This window comes from Neodiprion pinetum, chromosome 6, assembly GCF_021155775.2.
Source record: "Neodiprion pinetum isolate iyNeoPine1 chromosome 6, iyNeoPine1.2, whole genome shotgun sequence".
NCBI classification, from domain to species: Eukaryota; Metazoa; Arthropoda; class Insecta; order Hymenoptera; family Diprionidae; genus Neodiprion; species Neodiprion pinetum.
The window spans coordinates 26,702,818-26,726,634 of record NC_060237.1 but is presented as its reverse complement, the minus strand read 5'-3'; the positions used below and the strand labels follow the sequence as shown (position 1 = coordinate 26,726,634).

General features: G+C 43.4%; 1 protein-coding gene and 1 long non-coding RNA gene across 3 annotated transcripts in view; one reads left to right on the top strand and one right to left on the bottom strand.

The window, feature by feature from the left end:
• LOC124222177 (uncharacterized) overlaps positions 1 to 23,817 on the bottom strand; it is a 63,496-nt gene that overhangs the window by 7,824 nt on the left and 31,855 nt on the right. The gene's annotated exons all lie outside the window — the stretch shown is intronic.
• The window catches only part of msi (RNA-binding protein musashi), a 134,172-nt gene continuing 112,619 nt past the window's right edge, over positions 2,265 to 23,817 (top strand). The window contains exons 1-2 of one of the 2 annotated variants that reach the window (XM_046632845.2): positions 2,265 to 3,010; positions 3,284 to 3,429. In XM_046632845.2, the coding sequence (XP_046488801.1) occupies position 3,429 (1 nt within the window). In that variant the 5' untranslated portion in view covers positions 2,265 to 3,010; positions 3,284 to 3,428. The remainder of the gene's footprint in view (positions 3,011 to 3,283; positions 3,430 to 23,817) is intronic. The other variant, XM_046632846.2, reaches the window with a different exon arrangement.

The window sequence follows — 23,817 nt, the reverse complement described above, 5'->3', positions numbered from 1 at the left end:
TACCGGGTCCCTTTTTCCGCCCATGGCGACCGTTGATAAAAAGTTGGAGGAAAATGAAGCCAAAACTCTACGGGGTAAAACCACCCGGGTCAAAGGTAACTCACAATGGTTTTACCGCGGTAGCCGAATGGTGTACGGCTCGCGGCTTACACGGCCAAACCCGTAACCAGTTTTTGTCCACTTGGGAACGAACTACGGTCCGACGGCGTAACGTGTTTGGGGCGAGGAAAAGTCCCTTTAGGTGCAGCAAGATATACGGGTGTTGATTGTGTCCCATAACCCAGAAGTTGCGTTTCGACACCCGAACGCGTACGTATAACATACAAACATTTTTACCCTTATTCGGTTAATGGCCGAAAGGACGAAAATATCTGGTACTAATAATGTGAAAAACGCGAGTGAAGTTACATCCCGCGTGTAGATTAAATACGGCGTAAGTACGCTCCTTTCGTTCCGCTGTTTTGCCGAAAACGTGAGTAACAAAAAAAAAAAAAGGAAAATAACCGTACATCACTTTTGTACGATTCGCGTCGTTAAGGCGAAGCTCGTCGCGATAACGAGCTTGTATATTTCCCTCACAATGCAAAAGCTGCAGACGCCTGGCGGCAGCTCAAAACTCTCGACCTTCGGATCCAAGCCTCGAACTTTGAATCGGAATTCTCGTTCTATAATTCCACAATTATGCAACGTACAATTCGCATCTCCTCGCCGTCTAATTTACATGCAGCGGTGCGTCGACGAAATCGGGGCAAATCTTCTAATACGATTGATAAACCCTCGAAAAAAAATAAATAAATAAAGACGACGGATCGGAAGCCACGAACACGTAGCTCCGCCAAAGAACTTGCTCGGCAGCTCAAACTTTTCTCCGGTTAGACTGAATCTTTTAACGAGGACGCGGAAAGTTTCCGCACGCTGCATGGGGTTTGTAGGTGCACCGTCGAGTGCGTGGTTATATATACCTATTCAATGCGGCTTGCCGTTCGTTGCAGGTGCCGTCGTTGAATTCAGACATTAATAGTGGATACCGAAGCGCACCGAGTGCACCGGGATCTGGGATCTTTCTTGTATTCCGGTACATCGCGGCAGGTGCGGGACGCCGCCTGCAGGCTTCTCCTTATCCCGCACAGAGATTGAGAAACCTCTAGACGGCGACAGGTATATGTGTGTAGCGCAAACTTCCGCGGGCGAGATTTGCCGATTAAACAGTTTATAATAATAATAATAATAATAATAATAATAATAATAATAATAATAACAATGACCTGCATCACGCAGTCTACATTTTTCATTTTTTGCATTCTCGTTGTTATCGGTGGTGCATGATACATTTTCACACGTGAACATTGAAAGTTATCTGTGCGTAACGAGTGAAATTTTGTAAATCGATGGACGTGCGGACGGGTGGTAGCAAAACGACATAGAATTTTTATCGATTCCAGAATCACAATTACAACCACGCGTATTGTTCTTCCGAAACAATTGTACGAGATTAGCTGCTTCGGTGCATAATAATCTGCACTCGCTGCGTGCACCCTTAATTAATCCACGTTACTATAATGCATAGAACAATACTTCGATTGCGGCCTACGGTTCTCGGTCGTTGTTAAATTGTGCAAAAAAAAAATAAAAATAAAAATGATAGAAGATATCAATGAAACTGATGTCTCGAATAAAATAAAGCTAACGAAATAGTCGACGAATAAAAATGTAGAGATCCGAATGAACGAAAAAAAGGAAAACGAGGAAAAAAAATTGGAGTATGTATCATTCTAGCCGGTGAGGCGCATCGGTAGCAAAATCTGTGCCCTGCTTTCCCCGCCTCCGCTTCGTCCGGAATCGCATATTTAGTGGAAATCGTCGTTAATAATCCTCGTCGTCTATAAATACGCCGATATTTCGCCCCGCCGCCGGCGCATTATAGAAGAGGCGGAGGAGAAGGAGTAGTAAGAGGAGGGAGGAAGGGGAGAAGGAGGAGAAGGAGAAGGAGGAGGAGGGCTCCCGGAATCCGTGGATATGCCGGCGGCCTCCGCGTCGAAGGCGTTCGTTCGGAGTGACGGGCGCCGCTGCGAACTGCACAAGCGCATGCGTCGCGACGCTACGGCAAAACGTGGCGGAGAGGGGGTGGAGAGGAGCGGCGAGGAGAGGAGAGCGGGGGTGGAGGTGGAGGTGGAGGTGGAGGTGGAGGAGAGAAAACCGCGGAGGAGGGAAGAGGGCGAGGGGAGAGGCGCGGGACGCGAGGTAACCGCGCTCAGTCCTAAGCCGATCGTCGTAGACAACGGGTGAACCACCCCTTCGACGAGAAATTCGACGCGTGCCACCTGCAGCGGGTGATTGGAAAACGGGCGTGCGAATTATGAATATACATAAATGTGCAGTGAATTGTTAAGTGTTTAGAGAAACAATTTGCGCGGAGATTATTTCGATTTATCTTGTATTTCCCATTGAGATAATAAATTTCAACCTACGAATACAGTTATAATAATAATAATAATATTAATAATAATAATAATAGTAATAACGATATCGATAATGACGATGGTAATAATTATAGCAGCAACAATGAATATCAATCGTTTGTTAATCAATTGAAAAACGAATCAACCAACATAATAAATACACGATATTGAATTAACAAAAATTTGTGTGCAGGTATTGTTAGTATACCTATAATATATCACAAGCTTATATTGTACGTGGCATCGTGTTTACGTATAGTTTGAGTGTTTAAAACAAAAATAAAACAAATTTAAAAAAAAAAAAAGAACGAACGCGTCCGACATTGTATTTATATAGCGAGAAGGAGGGCGATTATTAACGATCATGAGCGAGGGGTGATTTTAAAAAGTTGTATAATAATACTAATAAAACAGAGTTATATACAGATAAAAATAACAACAACAATAACAATAACAATAATAATAATGATAGAAATAATAACAGCGTTGACCCAAATTTTTAAAACGTGTGTGCAGAAGAATTGAATTTATCCACCGGGTGTATAATTGACGTGAGTATATATAAGAAAATATAAATATATTGAATTTGATTGACAGAAAGAAAAAAAAAAAAAACAAAAAAAAAACATAGGGGAGGGGGCATATACCCTAGAAACGGGGTAGGGGGAAAAGTTTCAGAGAGGGGAGAGGGAGGGAAGAAGCGTAAAATAAAAGGAGATAGAGAGAGAGAGAGAGAGGGAAAGAAAAAATGAAAAGAAATTGAATCGAAGTGAACCACCTGTGCGAACTGTCACGCTGTCACGGCTCTCGCATCGTGTGTTCAGGGAGCAGAAGCCCAGGCACAAGGCAACCGGCAGCAGTGAAACACCGGCGGTAGCGGTAGTAGCAGCAACGCACCTACGGCCTCAGAGCAGCAGTAGCGGCAACCAGCTGTAGGCCAGACGCTATACCGTACACGCAATATAAAGAAGTGAGAGATTCACCTCTTCTTTGTAACGTCTGACATGATACATTTAACAAAAAAAAAAAAGAAAAAATGGAGGGTTGTGGAGAAACTCGAGTGAAAGATTTGGAACGAATGAGAGAGAGAGAGAGAGAGAGAGAGAGAGTAATTAAACGTGTGTATGTGTCGTTACGATTTTGAATCACTGCCGCTGCAGTTCGAGAATCGATTACCTACTCGATGTTGCAAGGGCGAATTAAGGTTTGATCAAAGATACGAATTTACTTGTTATTTCTATTAATAATCGTTGAGCGGATCGACAGGCGTGATTGATTTTGAAAGATTATCGTTTTGTCTTTTAATTCCAGCAGCAGGCGTGATTTGGATTACAGTTTGTTTTATTTTTATTTCTCATCGTTATCCTCGAATTATTTCCATGAGTAGGAAGAAACGTAGGTTACCGTAAATTATTCTTCACCGCGATCGTTGGATACATTGACGTGTAACTCTTAATCCCTCGATAAAATATCGGAAGTTACCGTACAGAAATAAGGGGAGAAACGACTATGAAAAACCACCTGATATACTTGTTTGAAGAATCGCGTTGGCGGTTAAGCCTTGGAACATAATTCCTGTCCTATTAATCAAGGACGAAGCGATACGCGATACGATTGCGAATCGAACGGGCTTGAAACAATTTTTCGCTTTGTCATTCCTGCGTAGGCAGAAATAGAGAAGAGAGAGAGAGAGAGAGAGAGAGAGAGAGAGAGAGAGAGAGAGAGAGAGAGACAAAGTGAAAGAACGACGTTGAACACACCGGAGCCAGGCTTAATCGTAAAGGAAACAACAACGTCTCTCGCAATTTCCCAGGGGCATTAGGCGAGCAGCCGCTTGAGGTGAGGAGGTGAGGAGGTGAGGGGTGCGAGAAACGGTCGGAGGGAACGGCTGATATGCACCGGAAATCCTAAGCACCAAGACGGAATCTCGGCCTCGCGACCTCCGTGAACCCGAGCGGAATTCACCCCGCGGTTTCAGAGAGAATCAGCGAAGAATTAGAGATTTAACGTATCGTTTGTTTGTTTTATCAAACGATAACATAATTTTGCACAATTTCGAAGGGGAATGTTACGAAAGGCCGAAAGATTTTCCGAGCGCACGTTGTAATTGCGAACGACGTAGGGAACTTCCTGCGTGACAGTCGGTGAGTTTTGAATTAATATATAACCCGGGTACCGATACATTACCGGGATGATCAAAGGGCGGATGTACGGTTATAAATAAAAGCCGGTATAAACGGTAGATTGCCAACGAGTCAAAACGAGATTAACGCACGCTCGGACAAATTTAGATAATGACATCTGCTCCAGTGCCGTTTCAGAAATTCTATGCGCAATGATTTGAAATAACCAAGCAGGGCATGACACCTAGACTCGTTTCCGCGTGCCTTCTATTCCTACGTAACAGAGAGCTGAAACGCGTACTTATCGATCGCCGATCAATATTTTATTCGCATTGTTCTATTTAAACGATTCTAGGTTCACGTTGTGGCGAATTTTCTCGCGAGAGAAAATCGAGGGGGATTTTTAACCGGGGACAAAACGATCCTACCGACTAATGCCTTGTACGTTTGGCTGTACGTAAACACACCGCCGGTGATCCATACCTAATCTTAATGTAAAATTAGCTTATCCGGGGTGATCGCAGTCGTTGACCTTTTCAGGCCGGAATCCAGTCTTTAGGGCGACCCGAGTTCGTGCGCTGCTGATGCTAGCTTCGTGCAAATTTAGAAAAAATATTATACCGAGGCGATTTTTGTACTCTGTAATTATTTCATCAAGAAACACCCCCATATTTCATTCTGGATTAACGAAATGAGTCAGGCAGCATAGATTTTAATCCGTTGATAAAAAGCTACTGTTTTTCAGCCAAATAACTCACGCTCGTTTTTATCGTTGTGAGATTTTTCAACTTAATTAAATAGATGGTAAAAAATAAAAAACTAAATGAAAAAGCTGGGACAGACATCGGCAAGAAAGAGGAAATTTTGTCGCAGGATGAATTTTGTTTGGAATTATCTATTCTCCCCGTTTCCAAACAGCTTTACAGAACTCGCTTCTCTGACGATAGATTAAAATCCGGTATCATTCGATTGAAAAACATTGACGACGATTTACGAATCTCCAAACGCGGATGATATATAAATATGCATCCTTATCATTCGTGCAAAAATAGCGTGTTTCGGTGTAATTATGTGAAATCGTCGAATCGTGACCAACTCTGCGTATACGTATAATTTTCCCCAAAAGCGTAATGTTCGGATTTGCAGTATCGCTTCACCTCGGCACGTGATCCGTGAACTGCAGCAGAGCAACTTTGAGAAAATAAGAGCAACGATTGTACATCGTAAGAGTATTTCACGTGTGACATGCGGCTCGAAGCGCAAGAGAAACGCTTTGATAATAATCATTGCGAGAGCTTGGCTGCAAGTTCAACTGTGTTAAGGTATTACGCAACGATTAAGGCTGTCGAAATAATACCTATATGTATAATAATGTGGGATAATGCCAAAAAAACGCTGGTGTTAACGGTGTACCCGGTATAACATACACGTATCACCCACATTTCTGGAGACATTCGATTTTGTTTCGTTTATTCGTTTAACCGTCCCTCGTCATTCTTTTTGCCTCATTCTTAAAAGTTATAAATACGTCGACAGGTCAAGTGGGAGGGCAGCAGCTCGGTTATACATATATACGTATAGGTTACAGTGCAGGCTTTTTTCAAAGTGTTTCACCAAAGTGCTTTGAAAGTCGTAGGTACTAAAGTGCAGCATCCAAGAGTGCGAAAGAGCATCGGATTGAGCTGCAAAGAAGCAAAGAAGCGACACAAGAGCGCAGCGCCAGCAGCGATCAACCTTTCTCAGAAACTTAATGCGTTTCGCTCTATGATGACGGGCGGAAATAGTTGCAACATCAGCCTTCTCGTTTTTCATTTTTACCAAACCAGTTCTCTCTCGGCCAAAGGAGGATGGATGCAGTTCCGTTCTCCAAGTGTACCGCATTGCGGCTCGCTGGAAAGACCGCAAATGGACAAGTGCAAGAAACAACGAGAAAAAAAAAAACGGGCCCTTTGTCGTTATTCAGAACGCATGGCGCGCGATGTTGAACAACTAGGAGAATAGAATTCGTTTTCCTAGATACCAGCAACGAGAAAGTTTCATCTTTGACAATTTGTTTGTTCGAAGTTTGTCCAGTATATCAACTCTGCATAAACGATACAAGAACATGTCGGAACACAAACAAAAGCATAGATTGGACCGAATCTCAGAACGTATAACACAGGCCTGCAAATTATAAATAATATGTTTTCGGGTGTGCTGAATCGAAAAAAGTGACTTCTATTTCCCTCCATCACGCATAGTATTTTTGCAAAATACAAGGTGTTTGTATAAAAAAATATGACAATAATGAATAAAACACCGTTTCATTACAATGAACTGAATAATATTTGTTATAAAATCAAACAAACAATTTCTTCAAGAAACGTACCTCACATCCCGTGTTCATTATTTTTGCCTACAAGACTTTTTCTTCTTCTCTTTGCTTCCTCTCCGAACACGTTTTTCCACTTTTCATTTTGTTTTTCCCTTTTTGTATTTATTCTTGAGTCTCACTCTAACACGTATTAAATGAAAGTAAGAAACCACTTTTGCATAGGATTTTTAAAATCAAGAATAGGATTTTCACTCCAAACGAAACTAAAAACACGAGTTCAAGAAAAAACCTAACGCGACTGAATTTTTTGAGTATTTTTGTAAGTTTCGGCGAGTAAAAATCTATAAGAAACGATACAAAAAAAAAAAAACTGCGCACTTCTTTGCTTGCAGACTTGTGTAATTGTACGATCGGTGCGTTGACTTTACGATCAAACTCTGCCGATGCTGTTCTCTCCGCAATTAGATATCGAGGGCGAGACTCGTCACTGACAAGACGCAACGGAACCTGATTGCGAGATACGCGACGCAGCGTTTAATACGGCCGAGTAGTAACGCCGGTACGTACACAGCCGGAACGTCGCCAGCCATCCACTCCGCTTCTTCAATGCTCCGCGTGCCTATCTGCAGATTGGATCTGCGGATCCAGCTCCGCTCCACCGTCGCGTGATTGAAACCGGCTCGATTTCCTCCCGCAAAGCGACGTCCTGCGCATCACGCGTATCAGCCGGTCAAGTGTTTGCGGGGGAAAACTCTCTAAATATGAATCGGTTACACCCGAGTATACCGGTGGAGAAAATCGGTACATACGCACTGTCGATTGGACGACTTTTCACTGATTCAAATTTAGAGAGAAGGAAATATATTCATTTCTTGGGTGTGGGTGAGAACATGGAAAGAGCTAAAAAATGGAAAGGGGCGATGTCGAAAAACTGTTACAGGAGCGAACGTTTCATTTTTGGAATTTAAAAATTTGGAAAATCTTGGAGTGGAAAAAAAAACGAAGAGAAAGGTTGGAATATAAATTCCCAAAATATCGGAAGTTAATCGTACGGTTAAAGGCATCGAATACACATGCATACCGTACGGCTCGATGTATACAATGCAAGTGAGAGGTGAAACGGTTCATTTTCTCACCGAGAGACCGCGCGATTGTTTTTTATTTTTTTATCCTCATTTTTTTATGATCAACGCAAAAGCTGGTCCCGATACTCCCGGACAGACGAGCGATCGAAGATCGCATCCAAACCGAATAGAGAAAGAGAGAGAGGGACAGAGAGATCTGGCTCTACTGGGAAAAGCGCTTTATTAGATCAAAGGGTAAAAAGCTGCTGTTGCTAAAGCTCGAGCGATATACGCGCGCTAATTGAACAAGATAAACGTCGCTGTTTTTCGCAACGATATATACGTACAGCGATTGATTCGTTATTCGGGAATGTTTATATCATGCCGATTCTTTAACGTCAAATTTTCAATTCTTTGATCAAAATTAATATGTTCCAAGAGAGAAACTGTAACACGTATATAATCCGAATCGGAGATTCGAGATCGAGATGTTGGCCTGGGTATCTATCGAAGTATATGTAAACATATATATATATATATATATATATATATATATATATATATATACATGCTTAATATACATATGCAAATGCATCCGGTGCCGGTTGCTCCGCCTGTATCGATGCGCGCAAACATGTGCAGCACACGACGGTGGATTATATAGAGATGCAAAAGCTGGCCAAGTCATAGCGACTGAATTTATCGAAAACCCATAAAGCGGTGTTCACTGAATGCGCGCCTGATTTCATAATATGCGAGTGTATTCGTGTATGTATGTATCTGTAATACAATCAATGATAGCGTCCATTGAATTAAAAATTTCATATTTCAACGGTTTCTGAATTCTTACTAACATAATTGAGTATACACTGGAAGCCGGAATATTTGACGGTCGAAAACACGATATTAGCTATTACAGACATTCGCGATCCGAAATCGCGTGGAACGAGTAATTGGAACAAACGTTTCGTTGCTCGATCATGCAGAGCTTATCGCAAAAAAGAAGGCACGAACTTGTGCAGCTTCACGATAATTCAATCAGCTATATCTGGAATTTGCCGGTCGTGTCACAGGGGTCAGTATTTTTGCAGTTTCGAGTGACAAAAAGAAAAAAGCAAAAACTGTGTAACGTAGCACGAACGAAACTTCCGATTAAAAATCAATTTTCTTACTCGTAAAAATTGTTTGGAAATTAAAAGTTTTCGTTCGAAAAACACATCGGTTAGAGAGAAAAAGAGAGAGAGAGAGAGAGAGCGGGAAAGGAAAGATGGAAAACAAGGCACGGCGTATGTGAAAGAATGCCAAGCTTAACGATCGTCAGTCTAATCAGTGATATAATTAAGAGTTGGAAAAGACGTGTTACGACAACGACGACGAAAACGATTAACGATTAATACCTCAGTGAACCAGTTTCGGCAACGTAACGTCAAGGCCCCCGGTTATTTATTTATTTATTTATTTATTTATTTATTTATTTATTTATTTATTTATATATTTATTTATTTTTTTTTGTACGGATCATAACGAGTTACGTAGCCCACATAAAATCAATCTTCAACGCATTTATACGTGTGCATCACGTATGCTCGTAAATGTATACATATGTATGTATCTACGTATGAAACACATCGGCGTCGTGTGTATAACACAATTGTCGACAATTGTTCAATGAATTGAAATTGTATCGAAATGATAACAGCCTTGAGGACCCGGCGTCCTCGTTTTCTACGTATACAATGTGCGAACGAAACTGTATAGGAAACAACTACGCGCTTGATATTTATTTTATCAATACACAACGTTTGCCGAGCCAATTCGGTACAAACATTCAAACGAAACGTTCGAATTATCTCCTAATTCCTGCCCGTCGACTCACCTGTGGAATCGAACCGCTGTCACTGATCTTTGATGCATCGGATCATTACCTGATAAAAGTCACCGTTCACTTATCCGCTGCTGGCTTATCACGTCCGATTTTTCGATCCGCGTGAAACTAACCTCAACGATTTTAATGAAGTCTCTGCATTTCGTTGGCTGGTAGATAAAAAAAAAAAAATTTGAACGACGAAACTTTTCGTATGAATAATTTTCCTCGCGTTTCAAGCATTCGACATTTAAATAACTCGTACGTATTATGTGGAGGTATAAGGTGCAAGTTTTCCGACTTTTGGCAGACCCCGAATTTCTTACACGCGTTAGGAATTATTTCTTTTTCACCGTTTCTGACAATCATCTTCGCTTAGTTTAACACCGCGATCGATCAACTTGTAATTCACTTTACGATTAGGTCGAAGAAACGTAAGACTCATTTAGCTATTAATGATCGAAAGAAATTGGAATCGTCGAAGTGGTTTTTCCTGCTTTCTGTTTTCGCGTAAAAAAGTGGCTCAATTTTTTTTTTTTTTGCCACTTTGTATCGAAGAATTTTACCTCTGCACATATTTCAGCGATTTTTGTTTTCACATTCGTGTTGTTTCCAATTCTCCTCCTTTTTCCCGCTGGAACGAACTCCTTGCACGGCCCTGGCTGCGAATCATGAATATTCACCTACATTCTGACTGCATAATTTATTCAATCCTCGAATACGAGACCTTACGCGTTTTTCACAATCAAAATCGTAACAGCTTACGAAAACGGAACCTGTTTTGACATGATTCACTTGAAATACGTACATCAAGTTGGTCGGGCTCAAATCACCGTTTACCATGACCCAGTGGCTTTTCAAATTGATCACACGATTAGAGATAGACAAAATTTAAACTACAAGGAAGGTCTCGCCTTCCAATTCGACTTTGGTCAAAATAAAAAAGCTGTTCGAAATCTTCTACAGTATCGCAATCCGGTTATTTTAAATTTAATATTATATTATACTTACTTGCGTATTCACTTTTCTCTTCCGTTTTTATTCCTACACTAAAATTTGGTCGAGAATCAATTATCACGGCGTGACTTTCTCTCGCATTTTTGTAGAAAATTCGAATTGTCACAGGCATCGTGCAGCGAATGATGTTCCAAATTCAGCTTCTAATAGGCCTCGCGTCCAGCGATCGCCGAGAATCACAATCAAAGCCCGTGCATGCCGTTCGTATGCCGTTCGTGAAATAGGCCAAAGGCGCCCGCGAGTCGATTATTCGACCAATTTAAAGACCATTTGAAGTCTATCGCTGAACCAGCGACGCGTCGTTATTTCCTAATGGCTGATCACTCCCGGTATATTGTTGTTTTTCCTCCGATTTGTCCGAGCAAAGAGGCGTGAGGAGGGAGGAGAGAGAAGGAGGGAGGGGCGAGGAGGACGGAACCCTCGAGAAAGTTGGACACATACCGTGGAGCTCGAACAACTACTGACTGACGGATCGAGTGATCTCTTCTGGTTATTCCTACGTCGAAACGTCCCGCTGTACGGATCGCTAAATATTGCGCGGGTATTGGTGTCTGTATACGTAATGTATATTTATCTATATATATATGCATGTGGATACAGGCAGACGCGTAACTTTAGAATGGTCAAATTGGAAAAACTTTTTCGCGTTACGAAAGCGGCGTTTAAATTTCGCGACTGAAGAAAGTATAACGACGAGTATTCTATTTCTATGTACTATTGGAATAAATTTTTCTGCTCACAAGTTTCGCACTGGATTTTTTCGCTACACACTCAGTCCGTCGTAATTCGATCGTTTGAAAATAACACATTTAAGAAATCGATTCGATATAGCTGACCATGTGCTGAGAAATTATTTATTCTTCAAGGTAATTTTTAACCAAACGACCTTTGCGAATATGTAATTTATACGTATTTGCATTTTCTATAAATAAATGTAGGTTAGATAGCTTGCTGAAACGATAATCGCGTCAATCGGGTTCTTAAACACGTTTCAAATGTGAATAATTTTTATTTTTATTTTTTTCGATCGGTTGGACTGTGACATTCTTTCTTCTACTTACCAGACTTTCCGCGCGTGTTGTAGAAAAGTTGTAACTCTTATTGAGGGGGAATGTACGTGAAACGGAAAGAAAAATATGTCGAATTTGTTAAACGGATATTTTCTGGATGGGCATGATCAAATATTTACTCGCTTAACCTAAATATCACTTAGCCAGAACTAAACGTCAGTCAAAATCGATCAGTTCTCAGCTCTGCGGTTCTCAGTTGTTGAAGGAAAATCAGAATGATGTTTAATCAAACGTAAACGATCGATCTATCAATCCTGTTTCATTTCTAACCCCGTTAGCTTCCGTCGTACAGTGCGCACGGAGAGAAACGACGTGAAAATTATAAGACCACGACGCCGTTTCCGCTACATTAAACTGGACAAGTTTTCAACAAATTGGCGAAACAGGAATCGATCTATTGCATGTTTCAACGAAGCACGGCAGCAACGTTTTCGACCGTTCTCGTTCAAGTTTCCCTTTCGAGGCGCAATCGCGAGTGATCATCTCATCTTCGGAATCCTTGGAACTTCCACAGAGCACGGAGGGTAAATAAAAATATACAACCCCCCGGAGAATCCGAAGGTTGACAGCATAATTCGCGCGCCGAGCGCGCTTGTGTTTTTTGCGAGAGTATAAACTCGTCGCAAAGTCTTGATGTATCATTTTTAAGGGGTTCTCGCAGGTCAAAATATGGTAGTGAATAAGATTTTGAATCTCGCATCTCGTGCGTATATAAAGCAGCGGCACGTTATGGGGCGAGAAACTATATCTCATACCGAGTTGGTGATAAAAAAGCGTCAGAAAAGTGTTTAAATTTGAAATATTGTCACGGCAGTTGTATTCTGTCCGCGTGACGATAAATAAAAACAATTTTTACCACCGTTTCGCTCTCCTTTCTTCACCACTCGGTTTTCCGATGAAATCCTACGGACATTTTGACCCGAGCGTCGCGCAGGGTGGGGAGATCGACGGTGTTAACGAAGTGCACGAAGATCATTCCTGCACCCTTCGTCAGGCTCGTTGACACTTTTGGGAATCGGTTGATTTCTGACTACCGACCAATTGCCAACTGCTCGTGGAATTTTCGACACGTTTCCGTTAACGGAGGCTTCGCACTTCCCGACCACTCCGCAGCTCGGAGGGTCGCGTCCCGGCTGTTGACTCAGTTAATTAATCAACCCTGTTCCGTGTCGCTAAGGGAGATCGGGGCTCGAATAAAGTAGTTAACGAAACAGAAACTGAGAGAGGTGAAGCGAAGGTGACGGTGAGGAAGAAAAAGCTGAGAAAAAGAAAAACAAGAAGAGAAAAGAAAAAAAATCACGTGTACAATTCTCGACTCCCTTGCGAAGAGCGAAGAGACGCGGCCGATATTAACTTTGAACTCAATTTGAATTTCAAATATCTCTCAAGTCGAATGAGAACGAAGACGGAAAACGCGGGCGCGTAGATTGTATTTTTTCTTGAAAGTTTATCATAAGTGGCGTGAATTAGCAACAACGCTTGCGTTGAGTTGTTGGAAGATCGGATTCGAGAATCGGAAACTTGACTGCAAGCGACCGGCAGCTCCTCGTTTCGCTGTCTAATTTCAAGGATCGTTTGTTTGCCGAGTGATTCGCCCCGATACCCGTAGCTTATAACCGCTGCCAACGTAGAAGCATAAATTGACGGGCTTTCCTTCCTCGAACTGATGCTTATATAGCCCCAGCCGCAGACCACACAGCCAGCTCCGAAACGACGGAGGTTCAAACCTTGTCGTATATACCGAGTAAATAGCCGTAGAGCTCTTTCGAATTAGATATTATACGCCGCGGATAGGTTTTGTACGAAAGCCGAGTTTCGTTGAAATTTTTAATAACTTCTAAATTATTCTCGTTACCACACAGCCGGCATTCACTGAACCTCTTTTCACCTCAATTTCAAGCCTCTCAAATTCAGGATCGAGTTTTTCAAGAATTAGCAGTATTTTAACAAGGTTTTACCATTCGTGGAACAGTTCTAACAGCTGGAAAATGATAAAACGAAAGAGAAGATAATTTTTCTTCGGAAACGAAGCAAACGATAAAAAAGCATAGACGTGAGAGGTGGGAAACCAATTTTCTCGCAACGCGTTAGTCGTAGAGAAGAATTTGGTATAATTATAAATTATACGTATAAATAGCTGGTTACGGATATTAGAAAAATTTGTATACGTATACCTATACCACACTGACAAAAGAATCGGAGAGCGTCGAGAAGCTGGAACGTTTGAATTAAATTTTTAATACGATTCGCGCCGCTAATATAAATTCTGCGGAAACTCTACCGTTCCGTAGAGCCAGCCGGGCTCGCGCCTCAGACATCGATACGCTCCAGACGTAAAAATTATTGAAATAGCTTTTGCTCAATTTCCTCTCGAGCTTCCGGCCGGAGAACGAGTAAACCGGTTAGTTCGGCGATCGCGTGGGACGCTCGCATCGCAGACACGGCATAGCGGCTCTATCGTTTCGCATCCTTGCGCGGAGGGGCAGGACGAATAAAGGAATCCGGTCTCGACGCACCCTCGCGTGTATCCTACGGCACAATATGCATACCCAAAGTACCCAAACACGCCGAGAAACGAGCCAAAATATGAGATCAAAAGAATCTCTCGAGGCAAGTGGGAATATTCGTTGGACTGAAAACTCGAACGTTTTTTCCACGTTTTTCACGATTTCGCGACGTCTCTGAGCGACGGTGTCTGTAGGTATACAGTTGTATACATTTTATAACAAGAGGCTTGCAAAGACGCGCTAATGAAACGAAATTCAAATACTCTTTATACATGCCTCGTTTCTTCATCTGATTCGACGACGTAATCTTGAAAATTCAGTGCTGTTTCACCTTTAAATATCTGTTTGCGATTCTCAAAACCGGAACGAAAAGCGTTATTGGCGAAAGACTCGGCGAATTCCGCATAACCTAGCCGCACGTAATTTCACGGATAGGAAAGTCGCCGGACGAAGAGGGGGGATAGTGGAACATAACGAGGAAAAAGAGAGAGAAACCAGAGCTGTTGGGTGCCTACTTTTCGGTTGCGTAGCTTTTTCATTATCGGAATTGCCTCTGTGCGCTGTTACAATGGGCGGCGACACACTTTCAGCACGGGTTTGAACGTCGTGAGTAGGCGGTTGGCTGAATGGCTTGGTTGGCGTTCGAATATGTCGCTGCAACTTTGGGCCGGTGCACGGCTGCAGGATCACCGGCCGACATTATACGCGTCGGCGTTGCCATTGTCCGAGATAGTTATCTAGGTAGGTACAGCAGCATAGCCGGAGATAGAACTGTGAGAAGTTGAAAACTAAACTTCCGGGCTCCTCCTTTTTTTTTGTCATTTTTTTGCCCTCCCCCCGTTTTTGCTCATCATCTATTTCGCTCGCTCGCCTCTGCCTCGCGGTAGAGATGCTGAAGTGGCTAATTGGCGATAAAAGTCCTCGCTAATTTCACCGACTACCGGAGTACACCTCAGGCTCTCCAGCAAATTACTTACCTTTATACGCTATGTCTATGTGCTATGTTAGGTACATGCGATCCCTCCGCTGCATCCCATATCCTTGAGGACGCGACTTACGCGTAACGAAATTCGCGGGACCAATTATATTAATTAAAAGCTGGGATGAGGACGGGCCGAATTCGAGGAACGTTATGAAACCGTAAATCGAAGAAAGTGCGACACTCGGCTCACCCTCCCGCGAATCTGAACCAGGATTTTCGGCTCCCGTGGGGATCTCCAAGTAAAAGGGAGACCGTTTTATTCGATAGCGTTTAATGCTTCGTTACTGTAGTCCGTTCGGTTGTACGGAACAACGAGTGTAGCGAACATCTCTCTGGTTGAGTTTTCAGCCAGAATTTCATCAAGACTCGTCGCCGAGTTGTCACGTCCTGGCGCCTTTACCGTTCGTCGCCTAGCTTTTATCTCCCTCGGCCTGTTTATTTTCGCCTTATATTAACTCGCGAGGAAGGACTTGAGTTACGAGATCGTTCGAGTAAGGGTGGTAGTTCCTACCGGAGGAAAACAGAGCGAAGAAGAAGAAGGTACGACGAAGATAGTATAGGTATGGTATTCTTTTTGACGATGACGATAAAGTTTCTTTGACATCGAGATAAGTATCGACTCGTTGTATCTTCAACGTGGCTGGAACTTTGGAGAATCGAATCGAGAGCCAGGGGTCGAGCCTCGAATAATTGGGTCTTTGTCCTTGCCATCGGATTTCACTGGCACGAGGCGCGCCGCGAATTAGGTCCACCTCGTGACCATGGAAACTCGAGACCCTGAAACAAAGACCGCAAACCTCTTGCCCTCGAGGAGTAAATTCACCGTCGGAAATGAACGTTTGGTAGACGTACGTGCACGTTGACGTAGACACTCCATTAATTTTCTACCAACGTCACTTTATATACATATATGTATATACACGCAACGTCAACCCACGCAATAAGAATCGACCGGTAATTTTCGTCGGACAGATACACATCGAGCCTCTTCCAGGTATCCTTGTTCACCATTTTTGCAGACGATCAACTCTGCCCACATGCCGAATCTTTTCGTTTCAGGTATTCAGATCCTGATGGATTTTGCTCCGCCGTCGCTCTTCGTTGCGTTGAAGTTGGTAACGTGTCGTAACGATCCAATGCTGAGGAAAAACTGTTATTTGGCGATTTTGGAACTGTTTAAAATTCGATACCTAAACCGCGATGAAACAAAACGTTTTCATATTTTGCAATCCCAGTTCTTTTATAATTATTGTAAAAATTAAAAAACCGGAAAACAGCTAGCGTTACTAACTTCAACCTCTTCCCTCTTCGGACTCTTCTGAAACCAACCTCAGATCTCCGAAGAGTGTACGACTACGCATACTCGGTACGCGTGTTGTTCTTCCGTTCCTTGCTCGGCTCTCTGTTCTTTCAAAGAATTGCGTTTCACTTTCAGGCCGGACCGTCTGATCTCTACGTTAATTGACGAATGACTCCGTTATCCGGTTTTCGTGCGACCGGTGTCTGGGAGCTGAAGAAGTCTCGGATCGATCGCCCCGCGATTCGATTACGCCCACGAAGTATCGACTGGTTTTTACTCTTGAGGGGGTTTTCAACTTGAGAAGTTTATCCCCCGAAGGTAGAAGTCGGCCAGCACGGAACGAAGAATAAGTAGGATCGCCAGTTTTTCAAACTACTTTCCGAACGTCCGTTGTTTCTCTTTGCGATTAGTTTATCTCACTGTCAAGATCAACGCTCTGAGGTCGCTCGCTTTCTTCCAGCAAACGTCGAACCGGGCACTCGCGATTCTTTTTATTCGGCAAGGATGCAGACCAGATTCGTTCGCGGTATATCTCTGTTTATTCGAACGACAGCTGCTCTATCCCCGGGCGAAAGAAACGCGGTAGAAAAGTGGGCGGCGAAGCCTTGAAGCAAGTCAATCATCGATTTGTCCCCGGTTTTCGGCACGCGATATCGGCTCGATAACCTTCGGGATTCTTCCAAGTAGAACGGCGATAAAAAAATTGATCAGGAAGTTTCATCTGTCATCCTTGGTGGGGTTCCAACTCGAGGGTGAAAGGAAAAATTCAGAGAAGAAGTAAATAGCAAACAAACACCAAAGAACCGTCAGCCAGTCGGTCCATCCTGCAGTCTAGACTTTGGTAAGTTGATATACAAGAATCAGGACGTGTGACATCGGCAGGTACGAAACTCACCCTGCGAAACGGGATGTAATAATTTCCTTCGTCGATCGACGACCCGAGTCAAACGAAGGTCCTCGAAGTAGTCTGACGGGTGAACAGCGCTATCTGAAATCGGTTTCGACAGTTCGCCGATACTCGACCTCTCATCCCGAGCAGCTTTCATTCAGCGACTCGTCCTTCATTCATTCGTTTAATAAATTCAGACTCTCCTCATCCTCGTGGCAAGACCGTTTTCAAAGTCTCGTAAGCGGGAACTCCTCGGAAAGAGAGCCAACCGCTTGAAATTAACCGTCGACTGGCGCCTTGCCTATTTTCCAGTACGAATCTTTCCCCGCTGCTGGAGTATCGTCATTCATCGAGATGCACGGACACGCGTGTAATTCGGCATCTCGGAGACGAACGAGGTCCGCGAGTCGGCGACAGCTGTCGTCTGCTTTTATAGAAATATGCACACCGAAATATTTGTCGGCAGCAGGAACTGATCTTCTTCACTATCCCCGTCGCCACGGGCGTTAATATTAGCATCATCGAGTTGCCTCCAGCCGCAACAGATTCGAATAACCTGACATCCGACTTTAGGCGAAACTCTTTCTTTATCGACCGAGCGTTTCCCGAGGCTTCGGCTAAACTGCAGGAAGCCGAGAGTGCATCGAGTGCAGGGATGAGCTTTCGCCCAGCTGCAACCAGTTTCCTCGACCCCCGCAGAATCTGATTTTCGAGCGGTATATTAAATTTGCATACGGCTCGAGTGGTAAGTTGACGATATCTCCCGGCCAACATCCTCGTTATACGTATCGTATACCCCTCTTAGAATCTCATCTCATCATTTTGCACATGTATAATGAAATATTTTTTTCCACCTCTCGCGTCGACGCTCAACAATTCATTAATTCCTTCTTCTAAATCTTTTTTCTTCCCTTTCAACGTCAAAATTATTCACTCGTATTTTTCCTTCTCCTCTGACCTTCCGCCGTCTATTTCGCGCCGACCTTCCGTTTGTTTAGTTACGTTATTTTATTGTTTTATTTCCAACCGACCTTTGGTGATTTTCATATTCTTTTCCTTCAACCGAACATATGTATAATTACACGAATTGTTATGTACGACCGTCTCGCTGTACGGTTACTGCATACAAAATTCACCTGTTTACTTTCGGTTGTTGCGGCTGCGCGGGGAATCAAAGGAGAATAAAAGGGGGGGGAGAGGAAGCCGCGCGTTTCGAGGGAGAGGATGAAAAATCTTCGTTTCCTACAATTCGTCCCTCGATTCGCATATACCAGAGTGGAGAGTGGATGGTATGAGCTTGCTAGGACGCACGCATCGGCCGAATTATGCATGGCTGGGAATGTTGTTTTATGTGCCTTGTACGAACGTATATCGCATTACACGTACGCATTGCTGTACAAGTACGTGGATCAAATGCTCGGCTCGGTTTTCTTTTAATTTCTTTTTTTTTTTCCTTTCCGTTCTCTCGTTATCCACGAGAGGTACCGAGTACTTTCTGAGGTGAAAATTCATTTACATCAACGGTTTGAAAAACTCAACATGCACGAGGCTGATCGTCGACCTCGGTTATTCGCCAAAGAGGATTCCCCAGTTTTATCGATTTGCATGCACCATTGCCCACCGAAACCCGTGCTCAACAAATTTTGTTCTCTGTGACGAAAATAAAGCCTCTACAATATGATAACGCGCCGAGGTTGCGCAGGTATTGAACGTGTGTAGGTATAACGGATACAATAAACGCGACAAACCTACTTGACTTCAAATCGCCGTGTGATATATTCGATCGTAATACAATTGAACTGGAATTGGTGCAGGAAAACTGTTAAATTTCGCAAATTTTCAACGTACAGAAAAATGGTCGAATTTGTTGTTTTGTTGTTTTTTTTACACTCTCACGCCGACTAAATTAGTTTCGGATAAAAAATATTTGGAACAAGAAAGAAACATTATTCTTTCATGGGTATAAAATTTGCCGAAGGGAAAGGAGAACACGTATACACATATGTATAAATGTAGCACATTCGTATACAGAGGGACAAATTACGTACGACGCGAGGGAGGAATAAACGAAAGAGAAAGAAAAACAAGGTTTAGAAGAATGAGAGGAGAAAGAAAATTCTCTCAACCTGCGGAGGCTGACGTAATTCCGGCAAAGTAAACAGTATGGTTTACCGAGGATGAAACCTCGGTCCAAAATAAAGGAACTCCCTTCTCAAACCACGTCTCTTATACCGCGTCTCGCGTATAGTCAGTCAAGACTTATTTGAATCTGAACAAAAGTCGAATCCGTCCGCCTGTCGATCCGTCTTTCACTTTTCCCCGAGCCTTGGAGCGATCAAAGATCGGATCAGCCGATGGTCGTCCTGGAAACCTCGAGTATCTTTTACTTCTCCCGGAAATCTCAACGTTGCGCAATGGCCGGTTAGTACTTATATCAGGTAGACTCATGTTCATCGCTTCGTACTTCCTGCTGTACGCGCCTCGACTAAATCTTATAAGCCTGTTTAATATTTCTGTCGCGTTATTTTGCTTCGTATGTACACATCCCGATCCGCGAAAAGGATAGAACACTGACTCCTTTTTCCTTCACCCGATATTTTTCCGCGGTGATTTTTCCTGCGAGGATAGAAGAAGGGTGTTTTAATTTAGCCGAGTTCATTCGAGCGAGGCTCGCGAGTTCGTGTGGAAAAAAAAATAGAACCTCTCAACCGGATGATCCTTACGAGGAAAAACAAGGAATACGTATCTGAGGTTTGAGGCGAAATGGAAAAACATGCGAGGAGGAAAATAACACGAGCGATTCAGCTAGACCGTAAACGATTAGTTTTGTGTACGCGGGTAAAGGAGCAGGCCGAGGCTTGGACCGTGGGTTTATTGTGCCTGAAACGTATAGCGAACGAGAGGTAAGAAAAGAAGGGGCGAAGCGAGGAAACGCGACTCGGGATGAAGAAAAGCAGGAGAAAGAAACGGACGACGGTTCTACGTTATATGTTGTACAGTTTCACGAAGTGAGCCTTAATGATGACTGCGGCGATATTCGTACTCGCACGTTTAGATTAAAGAAAAATTCAATAACAACGTCCTGGGCGTTTAAGAGATGATCCTTAAGCTCGTTGTGCTCTACGATAATATTTGAGATTGAAAATCGATATCGCTGCGCACCGCAGCTCGGACGCTTACTTGCTAATTAACCGTTACCGGATGATGTGCCGGTTTCCCCGAGGACGGTTGAAAAACTTTTGAAAAACTATCGGTATGGGGTGGATGATTATTATTACATCGAATTGCGCGATATCGTATCGCGGAGATTTAAGGTGTCGCTAATCATGCGATACGTTAATCACGGGAGATAAAGTTTTCCCGCATGGGTGGAAATATTTGATGAAAGAAGATTTACTTGTGAGTATTTTTTTTTTTTTAACAAACAAGCACGCGGTATAAATGATTACGTTTGCATGACTCAAGCGGAGAAAGAATAACGATATTACAACGGGGGTGTGAAATTTTCACTTTCCCGTAACGCACGCGTTTCTCGTCCCGAGTATCTATCATGCACTTTGAAGAAAGAAAAAGGACGATAATGCAGGTGGAGTCCCTGATTCTTTGTCACTCCTTAATCTCATCCACCCTCGATGGGGTTCGCGGGAGAGAAAAATAGAGAGCGTGACGTCCCTTCCCAGATCGTGTTATCAACGACGTGTTTGCAGCGTGGGCGAATTTAGAGCGGGTATCGCATTGGCTGGTTCAAACTTCCGTCGTCGGTTTTTTTTTTTTTTTTTTTTCCAAGGAGAACGAAGTTCGAGGAGTCCGAAGAATCTAGAAGCAGACACGGACCTGGACGCAGACGTAAACGTGACTGGAAGTAACAGGTGAACAGGCATCTCCTTGACCCCCTTCACCCCGGGCAACAGCCAACCCTTGACTCACGTCCCGAGCCAGAAAAAAAGCATGCGGGAAAAAAGCTCTCTCATTCTTGGGCCATCGCAGGCGTCGCCCGTAATCCGAAACTGAATAGCAAGCCTCGTAATTAGCGAGACGAAGCGAAATGTGGAGGAAAGGAGAGAGATGGAAAGAGATTCCACGGCTACGTCCCTCCGGATTAAAATTAACGGATCGAAGGCGTCTGTGCTCCGTTTTAATTGCACGCACCGGAGAGGTAAATTCGCCATTCGTGGTTTGATCGGGATACTGAATACGCCGCGTGACCTTTCCACACTCAATTCAAGGGGAAAAGGAGAAGGAAAAGACGAAGAAGAAGGAAACTCGCATGTTACGCTTCGACGTATCAATAAACCCTGGCCCCATTAAATTTGCACACACCTACATAAATAATGGATAATCACCGAATCGATACGTTCCACCTTCGGGACACTATATTCCACCCTTCTAACCCCTCCCATCGAAACTCGCATAATACGCATTTCTAGTAGAAAGTAAACGCACCGAATCGTTTCACGCATCGGTGCTTGCGGGAATTCGACCGTTCGCGTTCAGCTTTTATTTCGACTGTGAACTGCAGTTTTTAAAACTAGTCTTTGTGCTTTTCTGGTTACCCAATTACACGATTTCACTGTTGGGAATATACGCTGAAAACTGGTTTTCTACTTGTTAAACTCGGACCGCGTGTCCTGACGGTCTCCAACGGAAAAATCGTCGAAATAACTCATAAATCTGCGCTAAATAGCGCGTCTCGCGTATTAAATTTTTTCACCCCCGCTCCCAAAAAAAAAAAGGAAATAAATAAATACCGTGCGAGTGGACCAATTTTGATACGGTTTTTTACACTCTAGCCATCCAATAAATTCACAGGTTTCTGTCTCTCGGACGAACTCGTGAATGCGAACGTCGATCACGTAGATTTTTGTCAAGTAACGCAGACGCGCGTACACGGAAAGGGGCCGCACTGGCTGCTCGTTCCTCTTCCTCATCGGCGACCCGGCCTGCGCCCCTTCGACCCGGAGCTTTATTGTATTTTTCAATATGAGCTTTCAGTGCGACCGCAGCGCTGAAATATCCCTCCCGTCCGATATCTCTTGTTTGTGTTTACCCGTTCTTTTTTTTTCAAACTGGAAAAACCTCTCCCTCCTTGAACCAGGTATCCGGAATGAAAGAAGTCGAGCAAGAGAGAGAATGATCATCTTGTTTCGAGTGAGGAATTCCCAGCTAACCGATCGGCTGGAGAATCGTGTATATATTGCGTAGAACGGTCGACGCGGCGAAAGAATTACTGCAAAATTCAGGCCCGAGAGGAATGTTATTATCTGGCCGTTAACGACAGTGATAATCAGGATGATAACAACGGGCTAAAAGTAACATAAAAGCGGCATGAGAGGATTACGTAATTTAGAGTCGAGACTTCGTATTAAACGACGTCGTAACTTGATTGTCCGGGATCGTTATGGAGGATTCCGGAAATTTAGTACTTGTATCAGTTGCTGCACGGGCAGAGAGATGCTCGAGTTTGTTCGAAAAGTTGATACGGCGACGGGGCTTTCATTCGAGACTCTCGTCTTTCGAGGACTGTCCAGAAGTCGTGTTTCGAATGGAAGCGAGGAGATGTTTGAGTTACGTCCGAGCTCAAGTTCGTCCAAGTGTAAATTACACGAACGTATAGAATACAGGAAGTAACGAACGGTTGGGATAGCAGGAAACGTGGCTATCGATCGAGTGCGAAAGTCCAAGAGTCACCAATCGAAATGACCTGATCCAAAAAAACTATCCTTGATCTATTCTGTGGTCCAAGTTTTCCGGTGAATTATAAAAAAAAGAAGTCTTCACCTGAGAATCTGTAAGAATATACTCTAACCTTCGAAGTATCGAGCCAAACAGTCTGGGGATTGAATCCAGGCTTAGGTACTTGAAGCTTTTTCGCAAAGGGGAAAGAGTCCAATGAAGTCTGAGAAAAAGAGGTTTGAAATTTCTTGCGATTTATCAAAACCCGTGGTAGCAGCAAACCGATATTTCCTACTAGTTAATCCCGGGTCAGAGGTCATTTGGCCTTTGTGTAACAATCGCTGTACCGAAGGGCTAGCTGTTGTTGGCATATTCAGGGACTGCCTGTGCATGTATAATACACGGTATACATACAAAGGGTAGTTCGCGGATGATCCTCGCAGCCGCGGAAGCAATGGCCGCGTGAATCGGGCGAGGGGCGAGGGGCGAGGGGTGAGGAAGGGGCGGAAACACCTACTTCGTCATTAATCATCTCCGCTAAAGCAACCCTCTTCT